The sequence below is a fragment of the Melospiza melodia genome, chromosome 5 (genome assembly GCF_035770615.1).
Source record: "Melospiza melodia melodia isolate bMelMel2 chromosome 5, bMelMel2.pri, whole genome shotgun sequence".
Lineage (NCBI taxonomy): Eukaryota > Metazoa > Chordata > Aves > Passeriformes > Passerellidae > Melospiza > Melospiza melodia.
This window is the reverse complement of record NC_086198.1, coordinates 21482754-21503356: the sequence shown is the minus strand read 5'-3', so window position 1 is coordinate 21503356 and position 20603 is coordinate 21482754. Positions and strand designations below refer to the sequence as shown.

General features: G+C 38.8%; 1 protein-coding gene across 5 annotated transcripts in view; it reads left to right on the top strand.

Annotated features, from left to right (window-relative positions):
* Nucleotides 1-20223, top strand: part of RAP1GDS1 (Rap1 GTPase-GDP dissociation stimulator 1) — a 90675-nt gene extending 70452 nt beyond the window's left edge. For all 5 annotated transcript variants that reach the window (XM_063156580.1, XM_063156576.1, XM_063156577.1 and 2 more), the window contains 10 exons: nt 2264-2392; nt 4707-4832; nt 7393-7536; nt 7799-7930; nt 8336-8470; nt 10048-10173; nt 11169-11308; nt 13945-14071; nt 15344-15472; nt 19557-20223. In XM_063156580.1, coding sequence (XP_063012650.1) covers nt 2264-2392; nt 4707-4832; nt 7393-7536; nt 7799-7930; nt 8336-8470; nt 10048-10173; nt 11169-11308; nt 13945-14071; nt 15344-15472; nt 19557-19684 — 1316 coding nt within the window. In that variant the 3' untranslated portion in view covers nt 19685-20223. The remainder of the gene's footprint in view (nt 1-2263; nt 2393-4706; nt 4833-7392; nt 7537-7798; nt 7931-8335; nt 8471-10047; nt 10174-11168; nt 11309-13944; nt 14072-15343; nt 15473-19556) is intronic.
* Nucleotides 20224-20603: the final 380 nt, after the last annotated feature.

Below are 20603 nucleotides of genomic sequence, written 5' to 3'. Positions count from 1 at the left end.
TCAGGTGCCATCCTTCTATTCTGGGAAAATCAGACTGGTATGTAGTCTGATATAATACCTGACATTTGACCCAATACAATTATTCTTTTTTAGAATATGTTTTTTTTTCAATTTTTTAGTTTGGAAATTCTAGAGGTCCTTTAGTCAATGCACTCCGTGCTCTCTTGAACAATGATATATCTTTCTATCTGACTCTTAAGATACCTATTTCTTTTCAAAGGTTATGTGGTTTCCCTCCATGCTTTTTATATATTTTATATTAAGAAAGAGACAGCAGAACTAAAAACCTGCTCAAAATGGAGAGTTTATGCTTCTGTTGCTGGAATGAAGTCCACAGAGATTGTCTCTTTATCCATTACAGTTGGATAAAGAGATTTTTAGAGTGACTAAAGGTATAGTCTAGTAACAAAACAATTTCTTTCCAAATAATTTTCTATGGCATTTGTGGTTTGTGTCTTTGTTCTCCTACTCTCCATGACGACCAGTTTTCCTCCAGAATTTTTAAGTGTTTACAGGGGACAATCACAAACCAAGGACAAAAACAGATTATTTACCAGTAACTTGAGTTCTCCTACACAACAATTTTCTCTGTAGAACCATTCCATCTCCCTCTCTCCCCAGGCTTCCTATTGAAAGACAGATTTTTCCAGTCAGTTTGGAATGAAGTAGGAGGGTGTAGTAGTGACTCACACATCTGCCAGAGGTAAAATGGCATTCAATGCATGCGCTAGTACAATTTGTACTTACCTGAAATTTGACAACTTCAACAGCTCTTTGGTGTCTGACATGGCGTTCTCATAAATTTCACTAAAGACCATGAATCTGTGGAAGAGGTAATCCCTCCCCCCAAAAAAGGAAATTCAGTTACTGGTAAGTAATACAGTTTTTTTAAAGATGTCAAGCCATAAGGATTCCTGCTCATCCCCAATAACCTATAATAACCATGCCATTTACTTACTTGGTACATCAAATTCATAATTATTATCTAAGTATTTTATACTGAATACAAATGAGCTAAACATTCTGGAAGCTTTCATAATTTTCATTATATGAAAATTTCAAGGAGTTTTTTGAGAACATGAGATGATTCTAAATTTGCTAAACTTCAGATGTCATATGGTTTTATCTCCCTGTAAAAATCTGCTTTTTTTATGGCTCTGACACCACACATATAAGAATTCCAACTGATTTCAGTTGCCTAGAATTAATTCCTTAACAAGAAAACCACACTAAAAAAAACCCCAACAACCAAACAAATGAAAAAAACAAACAACAAAAAACCACCCCACCCCAGAACTCACCAGTAGGGCTTGACCAAAAGCTAAATTAAGTAATACAGTTCTCTTGACATCACTGGGCTTTGGATCCTTGTCTTTTGAGTCTGTAACATTTAAACATAGTTGAAGTGCTTTAGAAACAAAGGAAAAAAAAGATGCTTAGGAAAATTACTAAACAACATCTGGTATGTTTATGTCTGCTTCATTCTATTCAACTGTGAAACAATGTTTTTCTTCTTTGCTTTGTTATAGGTAAAATGTGTAAGAGGAAATACTGTTATAAATAATCTTTTAAACCAATCATGTTTCTGCCTAACCATCAGAGCATCTTTCTATTTGCAGACACCTAGGAGCAATACTTTTCTTACTTGTAAATACTATAAACTTTCATCCTGTGCAAGAAATTATCAGAATGGCTTCTAAGGACTTTTCTTAAACCTTCCATTTTTTGTCTTTATTAAACTTTCTTTTTTCTCAAGCTCTTCATAATCTACATTGTGACTTCCTGTGTTTATGAAACTTTTCATGTTTATTTCAGTGCCAGTTTATATTCATTCTAATTTTAATTTTCCAGTTTTGATCTTTAATTTTAAAAAGAGTGTATAGAAAAAGCTCTCAAATAAATCACTATTTCATTGACCTTGCTCAGATCAATTTCAGTCAGCTAGTCTCAGTGAGCCCAGAATCAAACCTGACATTTATTAGGAACCTGATAACCACAAAATTGTCAGTAGCTGCATAATTCACTATATGCTATGAACAGATCAGGAAGGAGTATTTCTGGAAGTACACTCCATTGCCAGGGACAAGAATTATGAGTCCATATCTCAAATCTGAACCAAATCCTAGTCTGAAGAGTAGAGGAGACAGAAATTTTAATGCTGCTTAGCCTAGAGGTTGCTTTATGTGAAAAATGCTTTTTTGGTTAAAAGAACAGTACTATGAAGAGAAATGCTAATTCACTGTTGTACTCTCTTTTTATGTAGATACCTTGCAGTCACAGCTTATCAATATGGGTGTTATTCCTACGTTAGTGAAATTGTTGGGCATTCATTGCCAAAATGCAGCTCTGACAGAAATGTGCCTTGTTGCATTTGGCAATTTAGCAGAACTCGGTAAGTCCACGATACTAATCTCAAATTTACATCCAGTTTTCATAATGTTAAGTCTTAGTTAAAGACTAACAAAAGCTCATTCAAGTCCTTTTGGTACATTCAACAATAACAGACAAGTAATTTTTGCTTATTTTCTCTAGAATATATAGTTGTCTCTTTTTTTTCCCCTTTCAGTTACTGAAATTTATTTGGGTACTTAATTCAACCTTAAGTTTTATGTTACTGTGCTTCAGTTCAACTAAGCACATTTTAAATCATCTAAACAGTATTTCCATAGCACTGCTACTAAATGTGAATTATTTATTAATAATATAAATATTGTATACCAGTGTAGCTCCACAAAGTTTTATCGAGATTAAATTTGGCTCATGAAAATCTCTGAATGAAATTGAGGCAGGCACAGTCATTAATCTGCATATACAGTATTATTTTAGGTACAGAATTTTAATATACTCTGTTCTAAATACCTCCATGTATAAATCATGAATAGATGTTAATTTTAGTTAGAACTCCACTTAAATTGAAGTTTGTGGCCCTGCTTTGATCTGATGTCTTTTCAAGCAGATCACTTTTCATTGGAATTCAACCATGTGTAAATCAATGGGTTGTTAAGGCCTGTGTTTTATTAACATTTGTGGTTTATGTTGTTCTTTTGCTAACATATTTGGAGAAATTCTAGTTTTATGCGTTGGGGTTTTTTTACACTGGAGTAAATAATATATAGCACTTACAATATCATCTAAGAACATTCAGCAGTTCAAAATATGAAAAATGTGTATCTCTGAGTTTGTAGTACTTGGTGGCCTGAGTTCACAGATTTCAAGGCCGGAGAAAGTATCATGTTACCTAGTTTAGTTTGATCATACACATAATAAATTTATTTACAGGAGACAATTCTTCTTAACAAATCACAGCTGAAAAAACCACCAAGGTAGCACTAAAGAAATTAACAAATCAGAGGTCTGCAGGTTGGGCACTGTGTACTGTGTCTGCACAGCAGAAATGATAAGAGTCATACACTGCAAGTTCAAGTGTTTAAATGCAACCAAAACCATAATGATATTAAATATGATAAATGGGAGACTCACTGAGAATTTCCTTCCCCTCTTTGGAAAGATCCAGCTCTCTCTTTTTGAGTAATGAGAACCATGGGAAAAACTTTACAGCAGCTGCTTCCCTTCCAGTTCATACACATTGAAAAGGTGCTCATTCTTTAAGACTGGCACAAAATTAATTTACTTTGTAATATTTTATTCTCCCTTAAGCAGTAGTCAATCACATTGTAACTGTATTATTTTATTTTTGCCTTGTAACTTCAGGGAATTTTTTTGGTGAGGTTATCATTTTTCATCACTTACAAGACAACAGCATTGCAAGAATCCCTTGAAAAGCATTATATGACTCTAATTCTGTGTCAAAGCAGGGCACAAACCAGTGATGGATCTGCTAAAATACTGGAAAGATCAAAAATCCACAAAGAATATACTATGCAACCAGGCACAGTGAGAGAAAATGATGAGACGTGCACAAAAGTGTCCAGGACTGCATTCATGCTTTTCCCAAGTCCTTGGGGTCAGTTCTACAGTAAAGTAATCCCCAGGCATCTGTCAGAGCAATAGCAAAGGTGCTGGAAGGTTTCTGGCTACAGATGGGCCTCAGGAGGTGGCAACTGGAGAATGCAGAACACCAGCCCCACCACCTGCATCCCTTGTAATACTGCCAGTGAGGAGGAATATGATACAGGCAATGGAATAAGAGATGCTTTTGTTGAATGTACATTTGAAGACCTGCTGGCTAATCTGATAGGAACGTCGCCCCTCTGTAAAACTGCTTTATGCTGTATCTGTGCAGTATGAGATGGCCCAGCAACAGCCCCACACAGATTTCAAAAGAAATGTCACCATCATGAGACTATGTAAATATTTAAGCATTTGGTGCAAATCTTCATCTCTCCCATAGAAAATGCAGTATATAACCTGTTCTTCTTTCTGTTAAGAGAAATCAAAGACTTCTTTTTGTACTATTATTGTTTCTATAGCTAACTTATATTTTGGTGAGCAAAGCCAGACCAAACAGCCTTGAATCATATATTTATTTATTTTTAACAGCCTTAGCCATAACTATTTCAGGTCAGCACATTTAAAGTGTTAGACATTTATCTTTTCATTTTGTGACAAGCATGAGTCTATTGCTCTTGTCTGTGAAGAGCAGTTAGTCATCTTGCTGAATAAACCTGGTAACAAAGAGAAAAAGTAGTTCTACCTTCTTGTGTGGTTTGTGTACTTTATATTGATTTTCTCCTTTTGCTTCACAGAGTCAAGTAAGGAGCAGTTTGCCTACACAAACATTGCTGAAGAGCTTGTGAAACTGTTCAAGAAGCAAATAGAGCATGATAAAAAAGAGATGATTTTTGAAGTTTTGGCCCCCCTGGCAGAAAATGGTGAGAATTTTTTTCTTACTCCATCTTTTACTCATTCTCTTATGTGTATTTTTTATTTCAGTATATCAGTGTGTTTTTCAGGCACTAAATGCAGAGTAATGGGCTGTCTCCTTCCAAAGCCACCACAGCTGATCCTTGTGATTGTAGCGTCATGAAAAGTGAATGGTCTTAATTGTTGAGCCAGCACATTGTTGATGCTAATTCCATCACTGATTCACTCTGTATACAATTATGTTATATTTTATTGCTCGTTGCCCACAGTGGGAATATCAAAAGCTGCTTTTTAGAGAGCTTCACAACATTTGTCTGCAAACATTGGCTCAAGTGTTCATAGACCATTGGAGCACCAGGACATCATTTCCTGGAATCGCAGAGCCTCTGGCAATTCCATTTCCTATAACATTATTTTTGCTAGGGGCATGTCAATTGCAGAGCTAAGGACTGGACACTCTGCCCTTACTGTTCATTGAGAGATCATATGAATTTAATTTGGGTGTTTGGTGGTGTATCTTACATAGCCCCAGGCAGCCCCTGGGAGTTTGACTCACTGCTCAAGACAGAGCAGGAATTGATGTGCACCCCTGATCACCCCTCCAGGATGTTCCTCCAGAGCAACTAGGGATCAGACAAAGGTTGCTTGTACAATGTATCATCTGCCCTTGATGGAAATAAAGAAATGAGTTAACAAGTGGAGATGGACTGATGTGGGAAGCAGTTCTGTGAAGGGAAGACATCACAGTATTTGATGGCTCTCTAACCTCATTTTAACCACTTCAGCATTAAAGCCTTTTTTAATTTAATAGATTGTTAGATAGAACTGCAAACTCAGGTTTATGTTTCATCCATTCTGTTGTGCATGCACACTCTGTGTGTGTCTGTTTTACAAAGTATAAGTCAGGATAAACTTTCACTTCAATTTAAAAAGGCATTTTGACTTTTAAGTGGCATGGAAAATCAATTCCTTTTTTCAGCTCTAAAAATGCACATCTTTTCCAAAATATATAATTTACTATATAATAACTTAAAATCTACTCTAAGGTAGTTCCATCCTCAGAATGACACAAAATAGGGTTGAACTTTTTGTGTGTTTGATATATGTCAGTTCAAATGCTTAATTTTTCCTAGAGTATTTTTTTTTAGTTGCACTAAGATTTGAGAAATTCACTGCTGATGACCCTGACTCAGATGCTTAGATGTTGAAAGGTAGTCAGAAAAACATTTCCACTGTGGATTCTAGGCATACATAAATGAGCTCGCTTTGCTGGTACTGTTTAGGTGCTTTTCACTGTAGATAATTTGCAATAGGTCAGAAAGGAAAAACATCTCAATTAAGTATTTGCCGAGTCTGGATTTTGGTGGTTGGGGTGTTTTAAGGTTTTTCTTCTAATTTACTTGTTGATTAAGCATGCTGGTGTAGCAATTTCAATTTCAAATCACAGAACATCTGCAACCCTGTATTCTATAGCTAAGGGTATTCTCTATTTTTTAAAGCACCTCAGTGCAAAAGAGCCTATTTAAAAAAAAATCCCAACTGGAGATTTTGCATTTCCTTACAAAGTTCATGAGAAGGTCAGCCACTCTTAAAGGAACAATGAATTTCACTGAGGCAAAAAGCCTAGTGACACCAGGAAACTGAGAGTCAGACACATCCTTCACGAGAGGTAGAACACACTTCCTCTCCCAAGTGTGGTTTGTAAACGGTATGAAAAAAATATTTCCAAAGCCCTGGCCTAAAAATATTTTAACTTGGGTTAACATTTTTTTGCAAAAATACCATTTCATGTAGAAAACTAAGAGAAATCCACTTCTTTTGCACACTTCTGCAGAGCTTTGTGACTATTTTTCAAAATCAGCCTGCAAAAACTACCAGAATCACTTCCATGTATGAAGAGACCTCATACAGCATAAGACAGCCTGCCATTCCCTCTTAACAGAAAGGGAGTTTAGGCATATAAAGAAGATTCCAAGGGAAATATCTGTTACATATTTTGTTATTTTAGAAAAAAGAGAAAAAAATATTGTTCCCAGATTTTATGTCACTTGAAAAAAAAAATATTACCTTCTCAAGCCTTGTTTTGAATAACAGCGAAGAAATTAGTTTGCCTCATCAGTTTCCAGAACCAACTTATCTGCCGACCCAACCTTTTGGATTTGACCTTTCTGCACTCCTCCTGCAGCCCTTTCAACAAATGGCAGATATACTGTCTGTCTTTGGAAAGCATGAACACAGCACAGTCCTTATGAGTCTGCTGTGCCATGACTGAGGTGCCAGAAGTTTGCTGTAGAGAAATATCCTCATTTTTAGAAGTGAAGAGCTCCATACACCTTCAGCTTATGACTGTGCTCTAAAGGAAGTCCAGAGCCAGAGAGAGCCTGTTAGATGAACAATAACAGAAGTTGGCCATAAGAATTTCAAATAAAGAACTCGTGGTTTTATGTACACAAGTTGTCAGTGAAAACACTGACATCACTGTTTCTTACAGTCTGTCCTGCATATGTGTGTAGGACAGATGCATTTAAAATCCTGATTCTGACTACTATTATCCATGCTATTTTCCAGATGTCATTAAACTGCAGCTGGTTGAAGCAGGTTTGGTGGAGTGCTTACTTGAGATTGTCCAGAAGACTGTGGACAGTGACAAAGAGGATGATATTGCAGAGCTTAAAACAGCTTCTGATCTTATGGTTCTATTATTGCTTGGAGGTAAGGATGGGCTGTCACTATGTTCTGCAAAGCAACAGCAGATACCTGTAGCACTGTTTGGCAGCTGAATTTCACTATTTATTAATTTTTTAAATAACCTAGATGACTTGCTGCACACCAGGCAAACATTTAACAGGTCAGATTTTGTCTCTCATTGCAAGATTGGATTAATTGTAGTGGCACCAGGAGAGCTTCACAAATATAAAGAGAAGTTTCTCTAACAAAGCTTTGGCTTGCTGACTCTCTGTGCTTTTTACCCCAGATGAATCCATGCAAAAGTTATTTGAAGGAGGAAAAGGCAGTGTGTTCCAAAGAGTACTTTCATGGATTCCTTCCAATAGTCATCAGCTACAGCTTGCAGGAGCACTGGCTATTGCAAATTTTGCCAGAAATGGTAAGAACATGCCATAATAACTTAAGTAAATTTATGTGTGGCCCTCTATCATGCTTTGTCTGTAGAGCTGGAAACAATAACTGTATTGCAGTAAAGCTGCTGTTGAGTTACACAGCAACATCACTAGTTTTAAACTTTACAATCCTCAAAAGCATTAAACCTACTTTAAAAATATTATTTTGCATGTGTAGAGGGGTAAAGGGGATTTCTGCCTTCTTCTGATTTCTTCTATCACTCTTGTAAGTTTGTCATGAGCACTGCAATTCTCACATATGATGGTGGTCAAATTCTCAACAATGAAAACTAAAAAGGAGCAAGGAAACAAGCCTTCAATTCATACGAAGCTGTTGTAAAAATCTTAGTAATAATCTTCGCTTCACAAATGACTTGTTACATCTCGCACAGACGGAAACTGCATCCATATGGTGGATAATGGCATAGTTCAAAAGCTGATGGATCTGCTAGACAGACATGTGGAGGATGGAAATGTAACTGTGCAGCACGCTGCACTGAGTGCTCTCAGGAACCTGGCTATTCCTGGTAAGCCTCTCTTTGCATTGCTAACCACCCAAAGGTGAAATTCTGTTCTCCCACTCTACCCCCTAGGGAATGTGGGTGGGAGCACTGACTGACAGTCCCAGGGGCAGGTCAGACCGCTGCTTTTCATTCTGGCCCATCACTGCTTTTGTGTCTGTTGCACAGCAGTTCAGAAAAGCAGTTCTGAATACATCACAGGCATAATGACTGTCCCTTGCCACTTTGATCCCACAGTATCCCCCACCAAAGAAAGGGCAGCCTTGTAATTGGTGAGGAGCTGATGAGGCCTTGAATATGATTTCTCAACCTTTTTTGTCCAGAGCACTGCATATTTATTTTTCTTTCTGCTTTTTTTTGCTTCATTTGCAATCTGTCTCACAGCTGAGGGTCCCCACCAGAGAACAGTGCCCACTTTGTTAAACACTGCATCTTACTTAAGACACTGAAAGTTGCCAAATTAGAGCTGGAGGTAGACCAACAGAATAGCCAGCCTATTGCAATTAGTTACTGTTTGTTGGCAGTAAGCTGAATGCTAATTTTGTCATTTTTAGTAACTTAATTTGTGTGAGTTTTGATTGCCCAAGCATAAAGGTAGAGCACGCACACAAAACAGCAAAGCAAATCCATAACACTTGTGTATGGTTTCTTGTGCCAAGCCAAAAATAAGTCTTTCATTCACATAACCTTATTTTACTATTTTTGGTTTTGATAAATCTTTCTAAAAACTTTTAGAAATGATCATGCATACATAACTAAACCCACTGAGGTTTAGCAGTATTCCATTTGCTTACCTTTCTCAGGTGAGTCATTCTTTTCACTTCCATCAGTCAGCTTCCCTGTAGCCTGTGCTGAAGGGTGTCTGCCAGAGACCTACATCACCATCCCTGTACATTGTTAGAAAGAAATGAGCAAGTAATAACTGACCTCAGTGATGAGCTCTGTGTCAAAACACTGTTTCAAATACCTAAGAAGTATTTTTCCAAGCATACTACTGGGCAAGATTTGCACCTTAAATGCATTTCAGAGAGCTCTGTGAAAGTGGAGAACATGGACTAGTGGAAAGAATGAAAGAGAGGTTGGAGAGGGGAAGAAGGCAACAAAAGACTACAGCCTCCAGGCATGTCAGGCTAGAGTGTTATTTGTATGAAGTATTGGAACTGGGTAAGGGGTTATTCTGCTAATTGGATGCTTTGCTCTGCTAATTAGTTCCTTTGCCTGTGAGAAATTGAAGAGTGTGGTTGAGACTCAAAGATTCCTCCTATTTGGGAGTGCAAGTATTAGCCTGGGCTCCTGCCTGATGCATTTGTGGAAGATACCTTTCCTACACCAAAGGTATCTTTGGTGGTGGTCAAGCTGAATACAGAAATTTAGATGTGCATGCTATGTAAAAGCACTTATTTTCACAGGAACCGTGACATTTTTCCACAACACACTATCACCGGTGCACACTGTTCCTGAAGTCTGTGCTCACAACCTCTTTTTCAAACCACGTCTGAAAATTTGCTTCCAGTCCAGCTCTGAAATTAACTGCATCTTCTAGAAATGTTTTTGAGATCAATCCCTGTTCTTTATTCATGCAGTTGTAAATAAGGCTAAGATGCTATCAGCTGGCGTTGCAGAAGCTGTATTGAAATTTCTCAGATCGGAGATGCCCCCCGTTCAGTTCAAGCTGCTGGGAACATTAAGAATGTTAATAGATGCACAAGGTAAAAATAAACTGTTCTCTATGTTAAGTGATTCTCTTTGGTTCAGTCTGTGATACGCTGCCAAGATTCTTAAAAGAGAGAAGCAGAGTTTTTCTAAATTTCATTCCTGAAGTCATGGAATCAATTTAATACACATGCAAAAGGAGAGGAACATGGGTTGATTTTTTTTTTTTCAGAACTCCTAAACTGACTACCAGGGACCCTCCAAATAGGTGTCAAATGCTTATTTATTTTTGAACTTCTTTACACTGTCACATTACAAGTGTGTATTGAGGTGTGAGTGTTTTCAGCTACCACTCCTGTTTTGCTGTTCACTTACTGTATTCCCTGGCTGTACCTCGGTCCTTGGAACAGGATAATACTCTGTTAATTGATAGACTGCAATTCTGAAAAGAAAAAGCACCTTTTAGTTACCAACTTGTTCCAGGATAAGGATTTATAAAATCAGAAATCTGCTAAAAACCAGAAATAGTTCATGAGGTAAATTAGCTGTGTATTTATTTTTGACTCAGTCCTACAGATTTTTTCAAAAGATCCGTTCTAGTTCTAGCAAAGCATTGGATGCAGAATAGACTTTTTTTGAAGAAATTTACGTGACTTACAGTCTATCAAACCTGATCTAACTGACCACAGTGCTCCCTTCTGGCAGCAGTCCCTCCTGGTTTTTAATTCTTGAGCTGGCTCACAGCTCAGCTGGGCATGTGATATCACCTGTATTTTCCCTACTCTTCATCAGTGCACAAGCTTCATTAACTGGGCTGATAAGTTGTTTCAAAAACTGGATTATTCATGTTTTTCTGGATTTTTTAAAAATTTCTTTTCATTTTGACTGGCTTTACTTGCTTCAATGCAACCTAGATTTTTCCCACTGGTAGTGCAGGCTAGTGAAGTTCTTCTAACTCCTTCAAGTTAGTAACTTTCAGCTTGTTTTTCTAGCACTTGCTTAAAAAATGTGACAACCTTTTTGTTGTGTTGTTGGCTCCGGCATCATGTAGCGGAAGCAGCTGAACAGCTGGGCAAAAATGTAAAACTGGTGGAACGCTTGGTGGAGTGGTGTGAAGCCAAGGATCACGCAGGTGTGATGGGAGAGTCCAACAGACTCCTTTCTGCACTTATACGACACAGCAAATCAAAAGTAAGTTAGTGGACTTGTCAGAACCAAGAGTTACCTGTGCACCTCCTGTGGGTAACCAACCCTCCACCTCGGGTATTCATGTGTTACATCTCCTCTGCCCAAGGCTTGATTCATTTTTATTTTAAATGTATCCTGCAGAAGTTCAGCATGCTGTATTCTCTGTGTTTTTATGATGCTATATATGAAGAATCAGTAAACTCAGTTGTTAGGAAATTGCTATATATTTATATAAAACTGAGATCCAGAAATAGTCTGTCTCCCTACTCTTCATACAGCATATTTCAAACTTTTAAGATTCTGATGGATCATAAGAAATGATCATTTATTCCAAATTCTAACAAAAGCTTGCTTGTGTATGGCAAAAGGTACAGCATTAGGAAAAATTCATCTGACCCTCCCTTCACCTTCATATCAATCAAATATCTTTACCTAAGCAATCCAAGTCCATAATTCTTGTTCAGCTGAGTATTAGACAAAGCAGCCTTATAAAGGACAAACACATCTCTGGAGACAGGCTATTTCAGGCTCAGACTTCCTTCAGCATGTTCACTGATAAGGACACAGACTGCATTACTGAACTTAAATAGCAAGTGTGATTTGGAGAGCTCAGACTGTTACAGTGATCTCTTCATTCATCCATGGCCTTTATGAAGTGAAAATTATAGTAGAGGCCTGATGTGTACTGAGTGTCTCCAAGAACAAATCAACAGGCCTCACAGGGATTTAAATCTTTGGTGATTGCTAATATCACTGTCTCTGCCTAATACCCCTTCTCCATTTTATGTTCAGCCTCTAAAACTGATCAGGGTTCATTTTTCTGGTTCTCACTTCTTCTGCACCCCTCCCCAATGTCCCCAACATGTATGCATACATGGCAAACACCACCACAGATGTGAGACTAATATTCTCTATAGGACAGCAGAATTTAATTCTAAATATGGAGAAATTAACAGCTTTATCACAGGTGAATTAATTTTTGTTGGGTGCATGTATTCACAGAGGAAATTTGACATGAAGAGGATAACAGAGCTCAGAGGGTGGGGTTTTTTAGGCTTTTGCTGCCCTCTAGGTTTGAATATGAGTACAGCTGTACAGCTCTTACCAACATCAGGTTAGAATTTGGCTTTTAATTTTAAATGCTTTGGAGTAATATTTACAAAGGTAACAGTCAGTTTTAGTCATTCTACAACACTGGAGTAGGTACCTGTGATTTCAACCACACTAGCACCAAACCTGATGGCTGTCATCTATTCAGTACTGCCTTTTAAAGGGTGAGGTTCATCTACAATATAAAAAATTCTGATGTCAAAGATGCTGATTGGTTCCTAAGCCTTATATACCCAAAATTCCACACCAATTTAAATAGAACTTAGCAGTTCCCAGATTATCTCAGTATGAAAACTACTTTGGAGTGTTGGTTTTTGGTTTTTTGGGGTTTTTTTGTTGAGATTGGGATTGAAGGTATTTAAATGGTATTTTGTGTTTAGGTTTAGATGCTTATTTTTTAAATTTATGTTATAGTCTCGCAGTAGTGAGACTATACATCTCACTATTTTGGCTGTGGCTAGTGTAAGAAAGGGGGACGTGGTTTAAATGGAAATTTAAGATATACATGAAAAATTTAAATTGCATTCTTGTTTCAAGAAATTGATGCTACTTCAAACCTTTGTGCACTCACAGGACAAATAAAAAATAATAAACAACCAATCCACATTTCCTTGAACAGTTTCCTTTCAGTGTGCCAAGTTACCTGATTTTCAGGCAAACAATTTGCAAGAATTTTTGGGATATAAGATGGTGAAAACATGAGGTGCACAACCACGTGTGAAATTACAACTAATACCTGTAGAGTATTAGTCTACTATAATCTTTATCTCGTCACATAAATTGGATCAACTTTTGGACTTGAAAACAGAATCCCAGCTGGGTATTTTTATCTATTTTAGACACATTTAACGCAGTTAAATAACATTTTAAGTTCCTAGATACTGGGCAGCAGTACAGTTCACTTTAACAGCTGGCTTTAGAACAGAAACCAACACATTGGTGTCCCATACGTACCTTTTCCTTACCTCCTTTGTATTTGAAGAAAAATTCCGTAATAAGATACCACTGCTTGTTTTCCTGTCTTATGTCTAAACAGCTTTTCAAGTACACCATTTCTGTTACAGAGTAAGGTGTCATATTTGTGATGTCACCTCTCTGAACATTTTGAAGAAACTCTGAAAATTCGTGGAGAGAAATGAAGCATTTAATAACTTTATTATAACTATGTTTGTGTGTTTCCTTATCTCAACCATATAGTTTGTTGGATATTTTGAATCCCTAATCAATTGATGATTGATGGCACAGCATGAGAACTTGAGTTACACGGTACAACCTGGAAAAGAGTTCATTATGTATGTCTTAACTTAGTTATGGGGTTACCTGCCTTGGTTTAACACATTGTATCTTACAATTGCAGAGCAGTAACAGGTGGCCAGCGTATCTGTACATTGATGTATAAAGTGATTGTATGTGCACAAAGCCAACAAGTACCCTTACCCAAAGATAACACAGCATCCCTGACGGTTTTCTTATTTAATACAGTTTGTATGCAATGCAGAATTTTGTCATCTTTGCGTTATTTATTTTAGGATGTAATTAGGACCATTGTACAGAGCGGTGGCATCAAGCATTTAGTAACCATGGCGACCAGCGAACACGTAATAATGCAAAACGAAGCTCTCGTTGCATTGGCATTGATAGCGGCTCTAGAGTTAGGTGAGTATCCCAGGAGTTCACTCCACCATTTCCTTTCCAGTCTGTGCCCAAGAGAAGCCATGGAGGGAGAATGCAGTGTAGAATAGCCTCCTCCTTCCACCTGCCTTTCAGTTTTTCCATTGTGCTTCATGCAAGCACAGGCAAGCCATCATGTTATGCAGGAAACTGGAGAGTGCTGGTTATGCAGGATCTGCTCCATCATTCTGGTAGGTGGTGGAGTGATCTAGAAAGGCCCTCCAGCTTAACTTTCAGATTTGGGGTAAAACTGAGAAAGCAAACATACCCCAGACTAGAGACTATATGACCTGACCACATTCCTACACTGGAATGTTAATCTGCTTTTGAGAGAGCTTTTTAAAGTGAAGAGTCCACTTACCTAATAATCAAAAACTAGAGAATACACGGGGGTGGTTAATGCCTCCAACATGTCTCCATTAAATTACCCAGGATTAAGTGCAAGAATTGCCATATGTAGGCAGACATGATTACATGTCTTGACCTGCATTTGTAGTACCCCAGCTTTTGAAACAGGAAAGGAAATGCTCAACAGAAGTTTACTTTATCCTGTTTACATATTAACTAAAGAACTAAACAAACAACCTTACATATTTTTGTTCTTGATTTCATCTCTTGCCATTGTGTACTACAGGAATGCTCTGTTCAACTTTTGAATCACTGCCAATACATCAAGGAATTGTTTTAAATAAAAGGAAAGATGTTCCTATTCACATGAATCATCTCTTTGTCTTGTCTTCAGGCATTTAAAGATTGAGCCAAATTCAATACATGTATCTTAGAAAGCTACAGAGGCAGTAACTCAAATGGAGATCTTGAAAAGTTTTCCACAGGCTTTATAATGGACCCTGAGCTCCCTCTACCATAGAATTGAGAACTACACAATCTTTATTTACTCAGAATTTCCAAAAGCAAACTGAGGCAATGGAAGTGTTGAAAGCTGAAATATTCCAGGTGTTGGCCTAAATGGCTAGGAAGCCTATGGCTTTTCCATCAGCTTACTGAACATTTAGACTGGATTTCATCATTAAACTCTGTGACTCTCCTTTCAAACAGTTAGAGAACTTCACATTTTTATAGCAAGAGCTGTGATGCTTGTCATCATACCATCAAATATGTGCTTGAGTTTTACACCAATGAGTTACATACCACAGCTATTCACTCTGGTGAGAGATCGTGTTTCAATAAAGGAATAACACATGGAAGCGTCAAAGCAAGTGGCACTTCCAGACTTACAAATTTTCACTTGTATTTCAGTCACTGCTGAAAAGGATCTTGAAAATGCTCAGCTTGTTCAGATTCTACACAGACTGCTCTCAGACGACAGGAGTGCTCCAGAAATAAAATATAACTCCATGGTGCTGATCTGTGCTCTTATAGGATCTGGTGAGTATTCAGGAGAGGCTGCTTCCCAAGATTTATGTACGCAATACAGTTCTTTCCTACAGCTGAACACAGATCATGTGCGAACACACTGTGAGTGGTTCTCAGTTCACAATGGGTATAAACACACATAGTTCAGTTTACTATGACTCTGTAGTGTCTATCTATAGTGTCAAGGATGAAGCTGTTAACTCAGTTTTGGATATTAACTGCAAAAACTTGACCCTGGATTCTGCAGGATGCAACTAGCTCAAACTTTTACAGGAAAGAAAAGAAAGCATTTAAAACTGTACAAATATCAAATTGTCATTGTAAATATACAGATCACAAGAATTTCATTTTCATTTCTAGCTGCAAGTTCCCTGTAATTGATCTGTGATGGTGCTTTAGGAAGAATCCTTACATTTATGTCACTAGGAAAACTCCTTCCCTCAAGCCCTCGCATGCTCAGCCCACCAGGCACAACGTGCACTAACACACATCAGTGCTGGACACTGTAAACTCTTATCCCTCTGAGCTCACCCTCTGCTACAGGTCAGGCTGTTTACATGCTCTTCAAGTAGGCTGTGGTTTGATATTGCAACTTCCCATCTGCGTGTGGGCAAACAAACAAAAACCACAAAACAAAAAAGAGCTAGGTGTCAAGGGGAAATTTCATTCAAGGTTTCAAGAAGTTGCTACATTTCTTTCATTCAGTTCTTTAAGAAAGATTGTATCTGTGGAGAGAGAACAAATTTCTTTCCATAAAGGTCTAGGCATTTACAGTCAACTAAGATGACCAGGAACTGGAATAATTACAGAAAGGTGGAAAGTCAGAGCCTGTCTGGACAACTTGGCAAGTGTGAAACATATGAAGGTTCTCTAGAGGTTAGTTTACAGCAATTCAATTAATAGATTAAAAGTTACCACAGTTAAATGTGTGCTGTCTCTGTAAACAAACATGCTTTTTTATTTAAACAGATTTCACCATGCCTACTGCAAGTGTAATTTTGGAGACCTGTACATCTATGCAAGTGAATATTCTATTCCTGCCACTTTATAGAACAAATACTCGGTTTTAGAGAGTATACACAGCTCAGTGGTCAGTGTGCAAAGATTGTGCTCAAAATTTGCTAACAAGCCTCAGCTCTCAGTAGGCACTCACCTTAATGCTAAGACATGTAAACTTAGTTGTTACTCACAACCTTCTTGAGCCATTTCATGCTTGGGACTATCCATGCATTTTAGAGCAGAAGCCTTTTGCCAGAGGTTCACAGTCAGCCTCACTGTCTTGATTTTTATTTCCACTGCTTCCAACTAAAATAATTATCTCCAGAAAATCTGCCTGACAGTTGCATTTTCCCTTCCTGAATCTTGTTACCTGCAAGACTGACAGAGTTATTTAAAGTCAAATACCTGTCTCCAGAGTACAGAGCAGTCTTATCTTAGGGGGGTATTTTAGGGTTATCTGAGTGGCAGAGCTTAGTCTGCCACTGCACTGTAAGCTTTGTCTAGGTATGAGGCTCCCTACCCTGCTCCCAGAGAACAGACAGCAGCATGTCACTGCATTATGCAGCTGAGAAGTTAAGGCCCAGTATTTGACTGACCCAGTGCTCTGCCCTGATTCCTGATGAACAGACCTGTGTAAAAACAGTGAGGACACAAGAATAACAACTGAGCAACCTTGGTATTAACTTCGAAGATGGGGAGGTGGGGGGTTTTACTATTTTAACCAAGGAGCTGATTGCTCTTTACAAGGGAAAATACTAACATGTACCTCTTACAGCTCTGTTGCCTCTAAACTGCTTTCATTACCATCTCCACATCATGAGCCACGTTTCCTTATTCTACTGTGAACAGACCTGTGTAGTTATTTCTAAGCTAAGTGACCACAGTATAGTTCAATAAAGACTAGAAGTAGCTCCACTGGTTTATTGGTTTTGTTTAATTCTCCAGTGACTGCTGTTGTTACTCTGTTACTTTGTTATGGGGTATCTGGCATCACATTTAACTTGATGTTGCCAACATCTGTGTGTTCACAGAACAGGTCAAGTAGGAAGGGACCACAGTGGTCCAGCCTCCCTGCTCAAGCAGAGCCATCCTAGAGCACATGGCACAGGACTGCATCCAGAAAGTTCCAGTGAGGGAGACTCCAGAACCTCTATGGGCAATCTGTTCTGGTGTTCAGTCACCTGCACAGCGAAGCAGTTCTTCCTCATGTTAAGGTGAAACTTCCTGTGCATCAGTTTCTGCCCATTGCCTCTTGTCCTATTGCTTGGCATCACTAAGCAGAACCTGGTTCTGTCCTCTTCACACCCTCCCTTTAGATACTCATAGACACTGATGAGTTTCCTCCTCTGTCATCTCTTCTCAAGGCTGAACAGACCCAGCTGCCTCAGCCTTTCCTTCTGAGAGATGCTCCAGTCCCTTGATCATCTTTGTCACCCTCCACTGGACCCACTCCAGGAGCTCCATGTCTCTCGTACTCAGGAGCTCAGAGCTGGACACAGCACTGCAGGTGGTGCTTTATCAGTACTGACAGAGGGTCCCTTGACCTGCTGTCCATGTTCTTCCCAATGCACCCCAGGATACCAATGGCCTTAATGGCTACAAGGATACACTGCTGGCTTATGGACAGCTGTTCATCTACCAGGACACCAAGTCCTTCTCCACAGAGATGCTTTCCCCAGATCAGCCCCCAGCCTTTGCTGGTTCCTGGGGTTATTGTTCCCCAGGTGAAGAACTCTGCATTTGCCTTTGTTGAACTTCAGATGATGTTAAGCAGTTAACAGATACTATTTTTATATGATTCTTTCCATCTGGAAATTCCTTTTGCAACTGAGTGAATGGATAGGGGTAGAAAAATGAGGACAATGGAAAATGGATCATCCAAAGCAGAGCATTCTTAGCTAGCACAGTCTTCTGTAGGCAAGAGTCTCCACGAAACTGGATGTTACCAGCCATGGTAAAGCACAGTGCTTTAAATACCTTCTTAAACATGTTGATATCTCAGCAGAAAGCAGGAAGTGCATACATAGCATGAACCACCCAACAGCTTCACTGGCATCAGTCTGTACATACACGTTCCCAGGTCCACAGCAGCATGACAGTGCCAGCTCTTATATGGCAGGGGTTAAACTGCATGAGAACTAAAAACATGTGAACGAGAAAGTAGGTAGGGGTGGGAACAAATGCCACAGCTTGCTTTAAAAAAAAAATAAAAATAAAAATAGCAATGCATAAAGCATAGCTATCTGAAACAGATGGTAGGGTTTTCTCATGGGAAATTCAGAGATTAGGCCTCCAGCAACATGTAGAAAGCAAAATAATATGTATTTGTTGCTGAGTGGGATTTCACTAGAGAGGCATGTAACAAAACCAACCATTTTAGATCAAAACTGTGAGATGTTCAGAGTACAGGGCTTTGAGAAAACTTGTCAAATTTCTTACAATTTCTGCTCAATTTTATGAGTTGCTGCCAACCTCTCTTAAATAATACAACAAGTAAGTAGCATGCAATCCAGGATCAGAATCATCAGACAGTGTCTCCTAGTTTTGAGTATAACATAAACACTGCATCCATATGCACAGCACTGGGCAATGCTCTGCGTGTTGTCGTTTGCATTAACTTCAGAGCTGAGCTGTAAAGGGACAGCAAACAGTGACCAGGTGGTGACACATCCATTAAGGACCCATCTCACACCCCCACACAACCAGTAAGAGCTGACACACACAAATGATGTAGTGAGCCTGTCGCAGCCAGCTCACTTCATCAGGCTAGTTTAAAGAATAAACCAAAAAAGTGTTTTCACTAAAAATACTTCCTAAGCATCTGTTTTGAAAGGCAATCCAGGTGGATATTCTTAACTGCTATGCAGCAGCTTGATCATTCATCATGCCCTGAAATCCATGGAGTCTGTGTGTGCTGGACGCCCTGAAAAGTTGTCTCTCCATCAACAAAAGCAATTCAAAAAAGTAAACAATAACCAGATTATGTGTACTCACAGCTGCGTGCTTGTGTGTACAGGATTTAGTAGAAAAGTTTCTCTCAGTTTTCTTCTGCCTATCTCACACAAAGCACTGTTTCTTTTAATATTTCCTTTTCCAGAACCTCTTCAAAAGGAAGTGCAGAGCATGGCGTTTCTAGAAGTCATATCAAAACTCCGCAGCCATGAGAACAAAACTGTTGCCCAGCAGGCCTCGCTAACAGAGCAGAGACTTGCTGTAGAAAGCTGAGGAAGGTCTTGTTTCCAGTGCATCCCATCACAGATTTCACCTTTGTCCTCCGTCCTGCTGCCGCTCCTGCTATGTTTTCCACTGTATCACTTGTGCATGCGTGTAACGTTCCCACACAAATTGATGAACTGCTGTAGGTACCTGTCCAAAAAGGTTTCTACAAATTCATAGGTGGTGTTAACATGAACCTGTCTCCACCCGTAACTGTTCTACTTGTATTCTTGTTGCTTGGGCCACATAGTAGAATGTGCATGTTGTAGTCCTATGATGATGTAGAAGTGGTACTACACAACTGACTCTTTCCTCATGCCCCCTAACTGCATAAAAAGTACTACTAAATTAGGGACAACACGAGATGCAGCAGCTCCAGACTAGTGTGCTGACTATAGGATTAAGAAGTAAATCTAGCTCAATTTTTGGTGCTTTGGAGATTCAGGTTTGAATGCAATGTACTGCTGCTCATTCACTGGTCTTGCCTATTAATGTCAAACTCGTGGTACCTAGAGGTAACAAATAAAAATTTCAGTGCTCTCACTTTACCCTGTGGTTTGTCCTTTTTTCTAATCCACACAGAAGCCGCAACTGCACCACCATGCACTGGTGAGTTCTTTTTGTTCCTGGCTCTGGCCCGACGCGATCACTGCCTTTCAGCTGAGCAGATACAAAGGAAGCTATTCCAACCACTTTCACTGTGTGTGCTCACACAGAGGCACTGTGTGGCATAACAATCATGCATTTTAGTAGCAATGCATGATACAATCCTTATCTTATACAGCCATGTGCGTACGAGTGCTCCTGGGCTGGCTTGGGATTGCTTCTTTGTTTACTGGGGGGTTTTTATAGATAGATTTTTAAAATAATATCTTGCAGCAGCTGTTCAGCAGAAGCCCATCAAGTGAGAAATGGAATATGCAAGAGA